Source organism: Myxocyprinus asiaticus, chromosome 31 (assembly GCF_019703515.2).
Source record: "Myxocyprinus asiaticus isolate MX2 ecotype Aquarium Trade chromosome 31, UBuf_Myxa_2, whole genome shotgun sequence".
Taxonomy (NCBI): domain Eukaryota; kingdom Metazoa; phylum Chordata; class Actinopteri; order Cypriniformes; family Catostomidae; genus Myxocyprinus; species Myxocyprinus asiaticus.
In genome coordinates this window covers 38,336,032-38,350,206 of record NC_059374.1, presented here as the reverse complement: position 1 = coordinate 38,350,206, position 14,175 = coordinate 38,336,032, and the positions used below count along the sequence as shown (strand labels likewise).

Genomic DNA, 14,175 nt, shown 5'->3' with positions numbered 1-14,175 from the left:
AGGTTTGTCTAACTGTGGACAGATGAATATCTAAACTCTCTGAGATAACTTTGTGTAACCCTTTCCCTAATTAGCTTTTTTTGGCATCATTAACCTAGGGGTTCACATACTTTTTCCAAACTACACTGTGAAGTTTTGAATGATGTATTCAATATGTACGAGGACAATACAGTAATTTGTGTTATTAGTTCAAACTGATTGTGTTTGTTCATTATTGTTACTTAGATGAAGATTAAACCAGATTTTAAGACAAATGTATTCATAAATGCAAGTAATTCCAAAGGGCTCACATAATTTTTCTTGCCACTGTATGCTCAAAAACAAAAGAGATAGTCTAGTATATTCAATACTTGCTCCAAAATGGCAGGATTAACTTATTTCTGTTGTTGTGACCGACACATATCTCCGGTGATATCTTAATTCAGGTTTGTCAAGGATTGAAAATAAATAAAAAATAATGTCTTCTGGACGCTATCAGTGTTAACAACCTGTTAAACTTGTTAGAGATCTTAATAGAATGATTAAAATCATAAGTTGAGTGAGTGATCCTAGAACACTGTTTTAATGTCTGAATTTAAAACTGTTTCATTTGAGCTAAGCCCGGTGAGTTTTGCTATGCTCTGATGTGATCTGTATTTGGCGCCTACTACAGGTACGTATGGCCCTGAAGAAGGCAGAGAAGGAGCTGGAGTCTCGCAGCTGCTGGTGTCCTCCTGATGCTCTGCAGAAATGGCTGCAGCTCACACATGAGGTGGAGGTACAGTACTACAACGTCAAGAAGCAGAATGCTGAGAAACAGCTGCAGGTGGCCAAAGATGGGGTGAGCAGTGTTTGATGCATTCATTCCTTTAGAAAATAGCAAGTCAGAACAATGGAGAAAGCATTAACTAACTTTGAGTGATACAATTTGACTAGTGGGACACTAGGTTTTTGTAACAAATATTATACAATGTTTTTTTTTTTTTTTAGGATTTGACCAGCAGAGTACTGTCTCTATTATGATTTTTCTAATAGATTATACAGACAAAAATATATAACTGCACAACTAAAAGTCAGTGTTGGGGAGTAGCTAACTACATGTAGTGACGCTACTAACTTAACTACATATTTCAGTAGCTTGACAGTAGCTCAGCTGCCTTTAAAACAGAGTAGCTTTTCCAGTAGTGAACTACTTTTCCAGCAAATAGCGGTGTAGCGTGACCAAACGCTACATCATGTTGGTCAGATTATAACTAATAGCCTTTCTTACTGCGTAGTTGCCAAACTTTTACTGGCAAAACATCCGATGATCTTGCAGCATATTTCTGTCTGCTGATCAGAATCAGGCAGTATCGTCGTCGTCTTTTGTAATGGCAGATCACAAACAAAAATAGTGAATTACCGCCACATACTGAGAGCTTATTACAGCTCACTTGGATAAGAAGAGATTGTCTGATGGTTATGTAAAGGGGGCAACAAGACGTACAAGGGCAGGTCAATCTGAAAATGATAAAAGAACACCATTTTATTCTTCTATGTAACAAAGAATGTTTCAGACACTTTGTTCTTAATAGATCACACAACAGCATATTTACCTTTACTATTTTAAATAAAAGAATTCAAAAAGTTATTATTGCCTTTTTGAGGGATTTTGTTTCTGTTCTAAATATGTTTATTTCGCTTCTCATCATCTGTGCGTTATTGGGAGCAGCGAGTGAATTATTATTATAATATTTATAAATATACAGTATATATTATTATAATAATTATTATTATGCGAACTATTTGATTTCTCAATTTCTTAGCATTTAATTAACTATTAGCTATTAATTAGCTATTAATTAACTATTAATTAACTATTAGCAACGAGTGAATTATTATAATATTTATAAATATACAGTATATATTATTATAATAATTATTGTTATGCGAACTGTTTGATTTCTCAATTTCTTAGCATTTAATTAACTATTATTTTCAAGTAAAGTAAAAGAAATCATTTATGGCATGCATTATTATGCAACAATCTAGGATGACCATCCGTCCACTTTATTTGGACTTGAACAAAGCGAACAAATATTTGTAGAGCAACCTCTGTATGTGACCTGTAAAGCTGGCACTTGCATGTCAATGGCAAAAAAGTCAGAAAATACAATGAGCATGAACCCAGGTGAGGGGAGAAACAAGCCCTGAGTCTTTATTCACATATTATCCACACTAAATATTACGCGACAAGAACAAAAAATGCCAGCCCAAGGAGAGTTTGTCATAAAAATTTGATCTTTAGGAAGTAGGCTATACCTGGCCACAGCAGGACTGAAAAGTGTGAAGTATAGTACAAAAATGATTTTTTAATGGCGTCTGATCTTTTTTGTTTTTATTTTATACTGTTGTATTTTATTTTATGGCCATTATTAACTGTATTAATGTTACTATTCATTAAATGTATTAAATACATTTAATATATTTAATTAAACATTAAATGTATTTAATACATTAATTAATAAATGTCATTAGTGTAAATATTGTATTTAATATTATTGGTTTGATAGCAACATTAAACATTTTTTTTTTGCCTTATTAAGTAGCTTCAATGTAGCTAGCTACTTTATGATAGTAACTTGTAGTGTAGCTAACTACTTTTTCAAAAGAGTAGCTTGACTGTAGCTTAACTACTTAAAATTATGTGTTGCTTGTAGCTTGTCAGACTACAGTTTCAAAGTAGCTTCCCCAACATTGCTAAACATGCAAACTTATTATAGCTTAATATAAGCTTGATTAAAGGTGTGCATTTACTTTAGTGTCTTTTCTAATAGATTAGCCATTATTTTAACTATTATTTTTTGTTGTATACCATAAGGTTAAATTAGGATGCTAGAGCCTTTGTTTACAAATAAATAAATAAATAAAAAAATAATATGGGGGCCTGGGTAGCTCAGTGGTAAAAGACGCTGGCTACCACCCCTGGAGTTCGCTAATTTGAATCCCAGGGTGTGCTGAGTGACTCCAGCCAGGTCAGGGTAAAGTCACATGGGGTAACCTCCTCGTGGTCGCTATAATGTGGTACATTCTCGGTGGGGCACGTGGGGAGTTGAGCATGGTTGCCGCGGTGGATGGCGTGAAGCCTCCACACGCGCTATGTCTCCGTGGCAACGCGTTCAACAAGCCATGTGATAAGATGCGCGGGTTGACTGTCTCAGACGTAGAGGCAGCTGGGATTCATCCTCCGCCACCCAGATTGAGGCGAAAGCGTACTGGGAATTGGGCATTCCAAATTGGGAGAAAAAGGGGCGAAAATAAATAAATAAACAATACAGTTTGTTTAGAAAATAGTAGTAGTATGGTTTAAAACCTTCAAAAGAAAAACGATATTTATCAAGTTGCCATCTTTATAATGTCAGAATATTTTTTAGTGTGTAGGATAAATATTTCAAAGATTTTAATGTGGAATGTTTGTTTAGGCTGAAAAGATCAAGAAGAAGAGAAATACTTTGTTTGGGACGTTCCAAGTGGCACACAGCTCTTCACTGGATGACGTAGACACCAAAATTCTTGCAGCTAAGTAAGTTCCCGCAGACATTTCATGATATGTTCCCAAAAAACAAACAAATGAGAATTGTTTTGATTTATAAGGGGCCAGCCGCACAGAAACAAAACCCCAGCTAGATGCAGCTAGTTAAACTTAACTTGACATGGTGTCTTAAAATTGCGACCTTCATGGTCCGAGAGGCTGAAAAATCAGCGGACCAACATGTAAAAAGAGCTCGATGGAATGTGAACATGTTCTTGAATGGCCCCTAAATCTGTTGAGACTATTTACCAAAATATTGCTAATTAGGCCTGTTAAATTTATGGAAAGAAACAAAATCTTACATTTCTATAGTGAATTGAATTTTTGAGTTATGATTCACTCATTTCATTGGCTAGAAATCCTCCCTTTGTGAGTGCAATTTCCATAAAATTATTTTTTTAAACCCTGTAAACACAAACAACTAGAAATTCAGTGATCAAAAAGAGTGGGAACTTTCTTTTGGCTATTAGGTCTTACATCCCAGCATACTTCTCTCTTTCTCTAGGCAAGCACTGGGTGAGGTCACAGCAGCTTTGAGAGAGAGACTCCACCGCTGGCAGCAGATTGAGATTTTGACAGGCTTCAACCTGGTCAATAACCCTGGCCTGCCCTCTCTGGCCTCCGCCCTCAACCTGGACCCCAGCTTCATGGGCGGCCGCGGCACACCCCAGCACTTCATGTCCGACGACATGGATGACATGGACGAGGACATAGTGGCACCTGGAACCCTGCAATGTAAGGGACCGCCGGACAGTGAGGGGGCTAAAGCCTGGCCAGTCAAGAGCCAGCCCAGAAATATTAAGGGCCTCTTGACCAAATCCCAAAATCCTTCGTTTAGTGCTTTGTAGTGCTACCATGAGCAAGTGCTTTCATAAATGGCTGTATCCATGGAGCATGTTTGCACAGTTCTTGATTAATATTTCTTTTGGAATGTTTTGTTTTCTTATACATAATCTGGTCTGTATTATTTCAAGGAGAGAAGATCTTCACTATGCATTGATGTCATATGTTTTGGAAAAGGCATTTCAAAATATATGCATAATTGCACTGTTTGTACAGATTTGTTTTATTGTATTACATTTGATGGAGGGGATAGAAGAAATAGAGGTTAAGATTGGAGGTCAGATGAAACTCTTAAGTCTAATATTTTGAACTGTAATGCATCCTCTTGAGTTTGTGAAATGATTTTAACGAGCAAGCGCAAAGAAACCATCAGATTAGTTCTTCCCAAGTGCAAAGCAGAAAATAAAATCGGTGATCATTAGATAATCTGTGTTTAAATTGGATATTTGTATTGCTGATTTCTTATGCTGGTGTCTTTCTACAAGATTGAATTAAATTGCTGTTCCAAAAAATTTCATTTTCAGCCATGAACCAACAAAACCTATCAAATCAAGCCTGTTATGCACAGCTCATGTAAGCAGTGTGCAAGTGGCACTGCTGCATAACTGCAACAGCTGGCACACATACAGCTTTCACACTGACAGCAATTCTGTTGCTTAACTCCACTGCAGCTCTAAACAGAAAATAGCATGATTTCTGGGTTATTTCCTTTGATGACAGCTATAAATTATAAAGTGGTTATCAGGAGTCATTGTAAACTGCATTTTAAAACGGAATTTTCACGCAGTTTAACATGTAACGCACAGAGTGCCAAAATTCTATTTGCAGCAATGTTTCAGCTTTGCAAAATAAATGCATGCCGCTTGCACAAACTGTAAAAACGGGTCGAAGAATCTAAAAGTGTACTATCAAGATTTACACAAATTATTGATTGTTTAAATTGGAGCAGAGTAGTTTTAACATGTCAGATTGTAATTGTATTTTCTGTGGCACTGTGTTTTTTTAGTTACGTTTTTAACAGTCGCACCCTCCCGTTGCACTTGCCCCCTCTAGATGCTGCCTGGCTTATGAGCCGTCGAGCGAGTGATGTTTGGTCTTTGAATTCAGACTGCCAGTCATTTTGGAAGTACTCTGGTGGGCTACATTACCATGCCCTTTTCCCAAGTCACTCCTCTCATTTCCTCTTGTTTTCCCTGAACCACTCTCTGTTAAAGCGGTATGCTGCCCATCACCCTAGCTACTGCAAGGGGAGACTGGACAGACTAAAATGCTGCCAGTCCACACGGTCTCCACTCCTCACAATCTTGCTCTGCCAGTCCACACGGTCTCCACTCCTCACAATCTTGCTCTTGACCACTGCTGTGAAAATGGTTTACTTTAAAATATCTCTCTCATTCTGTCTGTTCGTTTTTATAGTCTATAAAAGTATTCACATACTGTTGTTGTTTTTTTGTTGTTACTTTGCTAAAATGCCCTCGCTTTCTCTCCAAATTCCTGCTCTCCAAAGACATATCAGCCAACCTGATGTCAGCAATCCTGAATGCACAAAATGATTCACAGGCAGAGATCATTTCTGAGCTTTGGTCAGCCTTCTGAATCTTTTTAGCTGTTTACAGAGTCAAGGACTGTCATAGAGGCAGATATGATTTCTCAGGACACCTTTTTCAGTGATCTCTCTTGGGTAGTAAGGACATTTAACTTGTTGTCTTCCAGAAAAAAAATGGCTTTGCGCACCTTTAATTAGCTTTGTTTTAATTTTCAAAAACACTTTACTGCTCTTGTACTAAAGATTTGGTCAAGTTACAAATGTTTTGTTTCCCAAACCAAGTTTCATGAACACTCTAAGCTATTATGTAATCTCTTGGATCTCAAAGCAACATTAAGAAATTATCATCCATGATAACTTGTACAAACAAAAAACTTAATATGAAGTAATGCATGAATCATTGGTTAGGGTCAGAGCTTGTCCTCAGCTTCCCTTTTGTGTCCTTTTGTCTGTTTCTGAGAAAAGCTGTTGAGCCTGTACACACCTGTACCCTTTTTCCATCCTAGCACCTGAGTCTCACCTGACGTTCCTGCTTCACCTTGTCCAGCCTGCAACCTGTCACCCAACATGCTATTTTAGTGTCTTCCTGCTCTGTATTGTGACTCTGAATGACCGTGTTGTGTTTTGCTCTACAGCTCCCAGTATGATGTCACTCCGCCAACGCCACATCGACCCACAGCTGGCCCTGGGCTCGCAGAGGTTGGTAGAGACCTGTCTTTTGACTGGTGGGCAAGAAGGAGAGGGTAGCTCATACTCATCCTGGTCTAGGGGAGCTCTACGTCAGACGCATAGCCAATCGTTCGGGCAGTTCGACTCTTTGGGGCTGCCTCCGCTTTCTTCGGCCGTGTCGCATTCCTCCATCTACTCTGCCTCCTCATCCCACGCTCCTCACTCCTCCTATTTTGCTCCCATCCCTCATGCAACCCACTATCACTCTTCATATTTCCAGCCCATGGACACCATCCCAGACCTTCCGTCCAATGAAAGCCCCAGCTATGGGTATCGCTTCATTCTGCTGTGCTTGTTGTTTTGTGCTTGAGTTTGGGACTTCGTCCAAAACACTTGACACCTCTTTTATTTCAAACACTACAAACTTTTTAGTTAATCACTACTTGCTGGGTTTGGTTTTTGCTTCTGTGATTGGGCACACATACTGAAATTTTGTCTTTCTTGACAGCTGTGTCTAGATTAGTGATTCCAACCCAGTTCCTGGAGGCCCCCAACGGTGCACATTTTGGATGTTTCCCTAATCAAATACACCTGATTCAACTCATCAGCTCGTAGTAATCCCAAGACCTAAACTAGATCTTTCAGAAAATAGAGACATCTAAAATGTGTACTGCTGGGGGGCCTCCAAGATCAGGGTTTTGATACTGGTCTAGATCAAGATCAAGATGATGCTAACAGGGTTATTGCACCTGCTGAGTAGTGTTTCTCAACCCTGGTACTAAAGTACCTCCAGCTCTGTATATTTTAAATGTCTCCCTAAGCAAACACCTGTTCAGCTCATCAGCTTGTCACTAGAGTACTTCAGACCACACTGGAAATGGGTCTTTCAAATAAGGAAAACATCTACAATGTGCACAGTTTGGTGGCATCCAGGACAGATTTTGAAACACTAATTTACATCACAGTTACTCCTATCTACTCCTGGAGAGCCACTCTCCTAGGTTGTGTTGACTCGCAAGAGTCACATGCAACATTTAAACACTGTTTATGGTGCTAATTTGAAAACCCTACACCTAACCTCGACCCTCTAACGCTAACCTTACCCTTAAGATATTGCTAACCTTAGTTGCAGCAAATGCGACCATCACAAGACTTTCCCAGATGGTGGGTTCCTTCTACATACAATGCGCCTCATTCATGAAACTTTAAATATAAATATATGAGTAAATTCTGAGTAATTTGCATGTAAAATGGATCTTCCTGAAAATGTTCCGCCGGATTCACAAACACTTCGAACTCCCAAGATTTGTTTGTAAAACGTGTGTATGTTCGTGAATTCCAAACATTCATAAATAGTGGGCGTGTGCACATTCATTCACGATTATCATAATCCACGTCCATGAAAATGCCATATAACCAACTAATCAAGGTCTTCGGGTTTACTTGAAAATAACCGACAGGCAGGGTTGGGAGGGTTACTTTTGAGATGTATTCCACTGCAGATTACAGAATACATGCTGTAAAATGTAATTTGTAATGTATTTCGTTAGATTATTCAAGGTCAGTAACGTAATCTAAATACTTTGGATTACTTCTTCAGCACTGGTAGATTTTTTTTACCAGTACAGTAAGACAAAATACACATGTTAAAAATACATTCTCTGAAAAACCTAAATATCCTATGCAGTGTTGTTTCTAAAACAAGATCAATCAAACTGATTTTGTTTTAAGGATTTGTAGATATTTTTACAGGAAAACAATACAAAAATTATTATCAAGAATAAGATTTCTGCCCTAATATCAAAGGTCTTGCTAGAAAAAAAGAAATTATGATCTAATGTGAATTTTCTTGATAAAAGAATATGATCATGTCTGGTAACGTGCATGTAAAATGGCTAGAAATAGCATTTTAGCTTAGCGTAAAGCTGACAATTTACACAAGGTTTATTTCTATTTCTTCTGCTCCAAACTTACTTCAGACTTCTCTGTCTGCTCGTATGAATGTAACACATAAGGAAGTGTTTCACTGCTGTTCAAATGCACTTTGGATCGCATCATTTATATGTATTAATGTTTTCCATCTGAAAGGACTAAATATTAAATGAAACAAATGACAATAAAATGCAAAGTAATCTCTTCAGTAATCAAAATACTTTTTGAATGTAACTGTATTCTAAATACCAATGATTTAAATTGTAACTGTAGTGGAATACAGTTACTTATATTTTGTATTTTAAATACGTATTCCTGTTACATGTATTCCGTTACTCCCCAACCCTGCCGACAGGTATGTTGGAGCAGAGTTGCAACTGAACTGTAAGAAGGTGGCTGTCCACGAGCAGGAATGAGTAAACCTGGTGTAGATGGTAAACCTCATTCTGCGTAACACTTGCAAGATTAAAATTTGCCACTATCAGGGTTAATGCTTCTACACTACACTTCTACACACTAGAGCAGTATTTCCCAATCCTGGTCCTGGAGTGTCCCCAACACTACACAATTTGGATGTCTCCCTTATTTAACACACCTGATTCAACTCATAAGTAGAGGGCCCCATGACCTGAATTGGGTGGGAAAACTGGTTTTCCAAAAGTTAAACTGGACCTACCTCTCTGAAATTCTCATTGGTCAACAGACCCCTACAGTACATCCGAGTGCATTGCACCATGCCAACTGAAATTAAACTCTAGTCTAGTGTGTAGGTGCCTTTATTGTTAGGGGTAGGGTTGTTGTAGGACTCCAGTTAAACAGTGTATTAATGCTACATGTGATTCTCACCAGAGACTCCTCTAGACATGAGTCATTCATGACACTGAGCTTGTAACTTCGCCATTATTTTCCGTTAACTTCGCTCTTAATGCATTATCTGTCCTTGCACCCTTAGTCTCTTTTTAAAAATTATTTTCATACCTGCATGCCAACTGAAATGATTGTGTGTGGATTCTTCTGCTTTTTGGGTAGTTGAGCCCTGGCATGTTGCACTTTGGATGACTTTTGTAGTCTCTTATGAGTTGAAGTAGCAGTAAAACTATTGTTACTTTGAATTATTTCAACAGATTCTTTGAAACTAATGCATTTCATGTCATGGCTATGTTATATGTAATAAGTGAGTTGTTGGACTGGTCTGATATCTCACATGTGTTCTCCCAAAGCTGAGTTTTCTGTTTCTTTCATAGGGACCTGAACCGCTCCGACTCTGATTCCTCCTTATGTATATCCCAGACTGGCGAGCAGCTGCGCCTGTGCTACAGCGCTAAAGGCTTCCCTATAAAGCCCACCTCCCTTCTACATGGCCCACACTCGCGCTCTGAGGAGGGCGCCCCCTCCCAATCGCACACTCCCAACGGAGGCAACCGTGTCGTAGACGGGAGCGCCTCTCCCGATGGAGGCTCCGAAAGTCCCATTTTAATGAAGAAGGTGTACAGCATTGAGAAATCCGCCAGCATGAGCGAGATTCACGGCTCGCAGGTGGTGATGTCCATGCCAGAATCCTCACGTTCCTTAAGCCCCAACTCCACTGAACCCGACTCTCCATCCCCCATTGGACTGACTGGGGTCAAGGCAGGAAGCCGCATCCCTCAGATATCCTCGAAAAAGAGCCCCCTAGAGGAGGACAGTGGTTCTACAGGTGAAGATACTGACTCTGTTGCCAGTCGCAAGAAACACACCTTCAAGATCTTCAAGAAACAGAAGAAATAAGAAACTGTGCTGTTTTATTTTTTCCTCTTTTCTTTCTATTGTATTGTTACAATCAATGTTTTGATTCTCCCCTTCCTCCCATCCCCTTCCTTCCCATCCCCATCACCCCTGGTGAGAAGCTGGCACAACGAAATTCCTTTTCAAGCTCTGTGTAGAAACCTTTTGTCTTTTCAGAGGAACCTTAGGAACAAAAGCATGGTTTTTGGGTGTGGGTGGGAATGGATCACCAGTGGAAACATGTTGGACTGTTTTTTTTGGGGGGGGGGGGAATGTGACATTATTTATTCAGCAGGAGACAGTGCCAGACTTTCAAAGCATTCTTCCACCTGATGGACTATTCTTTCCTTGTATAATCCGTATCTGTTTGCATGTCTTCGCCTTTGTTTGATTGCACTTTGAATGCTCCTATATGTTTGCTTGGTTCTTGCTCCTATTTTCTTAAACACAAAATATCCTGGTTCTTTTGTTTCTACCAGCACACTGTCTCTTTTGTCTTTCAAGTTAAAACAAATCATCAACTGGACATTTAATGGTACTCTTCAGTGTTCATCAAGGGTGAGAGAACTGTAAAAGGGCTGAAATATCGTGTGAAACTGCCCTCAAATATGTTGCACTATTTCTGAATGTTGATGTGTTGGTTTTGTAAAGAAAAAAATAATTGAGAACATGCTGGAAACACAAACATGTTTACGCAAATCGAGACACTGAACGTATCTCTAAGGCTTCAGGGATTCCTGGGATGTGGTGTAATTAAGCGATTACAAATTTTGTGTAGATCATTCCAAATCTTTCAGACAAAACAAGGTGGTGTATGAATATTCACATGAATGTTTTGAAGTGAAGATTTTTTTTAAACCTTCACTGTAAACCGTGGCCTCATTCGTTGACTGTTATTGTTGACATCAGATATGGAGACCCCATCAAAATGCACCCATTGTTTTGTAATGATAAAGTATAAATAATTACAGCTTCAAGAGATTTTAAGAAAATATTATCAGCTTTATCTAAAGTGCCAAACCGAAGCCTCTATACACTAAATTTATACACTTCCCGAAGTTCAAATTTCTGCTTAGTAAGACCACAAATCTGAGTCTTTGACATACTTTAATTGGCTTAATTGTAGTGATTGAAAAGATGCATAGAATTAAAATGTTTTTTAATAGAGTTATTTTGAAGTCATCTGTAAAAGAGTGCATTGATGCTCTGCTTTGAATTTGATAAGGCAGTTGTTTTGACCCACATAAAATATAATCCTTGTTTTGGGGGTGCTGTTTTAAGTTGAAAGCAGGCTAGGCCACACAAAATTGCTGTCATAATGAAGTGACTTTAAGTGCTTTTAAGTGGTCCGATGTTTGGGCAGATGAGTTTTACCACAGTGCATTTTCAGAGATTGGAGACCAGTTTCTGTTCTTATGGTTTATGTAATGTCAAAGATAAATGGCATTTTTATCCAATAGCACTAAAATGAACAAGCACACTTTCCGTTAATAGAGAAAGGGGGGTTACAAATTTATTAGGTTTACTGTAGTTCTGCATTAAAGGAGTAGTTCACCCAGAAATGTCAATATATACTCCGCTCCATGTCATTCAATGAAGAATATTCCTGCTGCTCTTGGTGAATGAGGACTGTGGCTGTCGATCTCCAAATTCATTGGATTATTGGCTCTGTTGTATTCGATAACCGGATCAGACATTGCTACTGTCATGAATGTGCCAAAGAGAGCTAGAGCATTTCCAGTTGAATTATTTCCAATGAATAAAAACGTACATTTTGGTCTGTTTCCTACACAAATACTATCGCAAGATTTGGAATCTAGTGTACGAGTTCTATGGATCACTTTCATTATACTTTTATGGTGAATTGAAAAATTCACCTTTTGTGTGTTTGGAATGACATGAAGGTGATTAAACCACCTAACTATTCCTTGAACTATTCCTTTAACTCATTAAATTGGTGAGGAATGGAACTATGCATTTCATTTGTTTCTACCCCCAGGTTTTAAAATCCACTAACCTGGAGCAAACCAAAGCAGCGCTGCACGAAACATGATTCTCTGTTAATTATTTTGTAAAAGATGGAAAAAGTCCACATCCAAATGCATATCAACCAATCAGTCTTTACCAGGAATGAACTGTTGGTCAAATGTATTTCTTTCATCTGTGCCTCTTTTGCACGAAGAAGCTCTTTTGTCAGTGTTGCCCGTGTGTCGGTCCGGTCTGGTCCAGTAAACTGCACTTCACTGTGTTGATGCATGTTCTCAACACCAGTTCTCAACAACGGACGGGAGAAGATGGGGGCTTTTTTTCACACTGTCTCTCTTTAGATATTTCACTGTTTACTTCTCTGTTTGAGCTGTTTATGCTTATAACGTATAGGGAGAGGAAGGAAAACAAAAGGAAAAAATATATAATTTAGCATCTTCTATAATGTTCAAAACTGTAGTCTTCAAATTTTATGGCACTCCTGCATGAAAGCAATAAAAACATTTTTAAAAGAAGATTGAGTGTTTTTATATATATATATACTTGTATTAATTTTTGGCATTAACATATGTATGCATGTGTGAGTATTAATAAAATATTCAAATCTATTAACAAAAACTAAAAATACATTTTGTATAAAGTTTTTGCATTGTAATATTTTCATGACATTTACAGTCCCTCTTATTACGTTTTACTTTTGAATTTGTAAATCACATTATTCTCAATATTTTCAAATAGTGATTATATATATATATATATATATATATATATATATATATATATATATATATATATATATTATTACATTACAACAGTACTGTAATATAAGACCCACTTTAGATTAGGAGTCTTTAACTACTATGTACTTAAGCATTTGATACAATATGCTTATACATATGTGTTGTTGCATTGTACATGCATTTAAAGTACTTGCATTTAATTACATCTGTAGTTACACTGTTTACCTCTAAACCTTACCCTACAACAGTCCTTAACCCTAATATAAACCCTAAACCTACCCGTAGTATATTCAGGGTTGGGAGGGTTACTTTTGAAATGTATTCCATTACAGATTACAGAATACATGCTGTAAAATGTAATTTGTAATGTATTCCATTAGATTACTCAAGGTCAGTAATGTATTCTAAATACTTTGGATTACTTCTTCAGTACTGGTAGATTTATTCACTTGTTTTGACTATAAAAACTCTGCCGGTACAGTAAGACAAAATACACGTTAAAAATACATTCTCTGAAAAACCTAAATATCTTATGCAGTGTTATTTCTAAGACAAGATAAATCAAACTGATTTTGTTTTAAGGATTTGTAGATATTTTTACAGGAAAACAATACAAAAATTATTATCAAGAATAAGATTTCTGCCCTAATATCAAAGGTCTTACTAGAAAAAAAGAAATCATGATCCAACGTGAATTTTCTTGATAAAAGAATATGATCATGTCTGGTAACGTGCATGTAAAATGGCTAGAAATAGCATTTTAGCTTAGCGTAAAGCTGACAATTTACACAAGGTTTATTTCTATTTCTTCTGCTCCAAACTTACTTCAGACTTCTCTGTCTGCTCGTATGAATGTAACACATAAGGAAGTGTTTCACTGCTGTTCAAATGCACTTTGGATCGCATCATTTATATGTATTAATGTTTTCCATCTGAAAGGACTAAATATTAAATGAAACAAATGACAATAAAATGCAAAGTAATCTCTTCAGTAATCAAAATACTTTTTGAATGTAACTGTATTCTAAATACCAATGATTTAAATTGTAACTGTAGTGGAATACAGTTACTTATATTTTGTATTTGAAATACGTAATCCCGTTACATGTATTCCGTTACTCCCCAACCCTGAGTATATTTGCTGT

The 14,175-nt window shown here is 37.5% G+C and overlaps 1 protein-coding gene across 5 annotated transcripts in view; it reads left to right on the top strand.

Annotated features, from left to right (window-relative positions):
* Window positions 1–12,805, top strand: part of LOC127422663 (stromal interaction molecule 1-like) — a 62,908-nt gene extending 50,103 nt beyond the window's left edge. For 3 of the 5 annotated variants that reach the window (XM_051666437.1, XM_051666436.1, XM_051666435.1), the window contains 5 exons: window positions 653–820; window positions 3,441–3,541; window positions 4,056–4,285; window positions 6,575–6,938; window positions 9,785–12,805. In XM_051666437.1, the coding sequence (XP_051522397.1) occupies window positions 653–820; window positions 3,441–3,541; window positions 4,056–4,285; window positions 6,575–6,938; window positions 9,785–10,307 (1,386 nt within the window). In that variant the 3' untranslated portion in view covers window positions 10,308–12,805. Of the gene's footprint in view, window positions 1–652; window positions 821–3,440; window positions 3,542–4,055; window positions 4,286–5,446; window positions 5,528–6,574; window positions 6,939–9,784 lie in introns of all 5 variants that reach the window. The other 2 variants (XM_051666439.1, XM_051666438.1) reach the window with 2 other exon arrangements.
* Window positions 12,806–14,175: the final 1,370 nt, after the last annotated feature.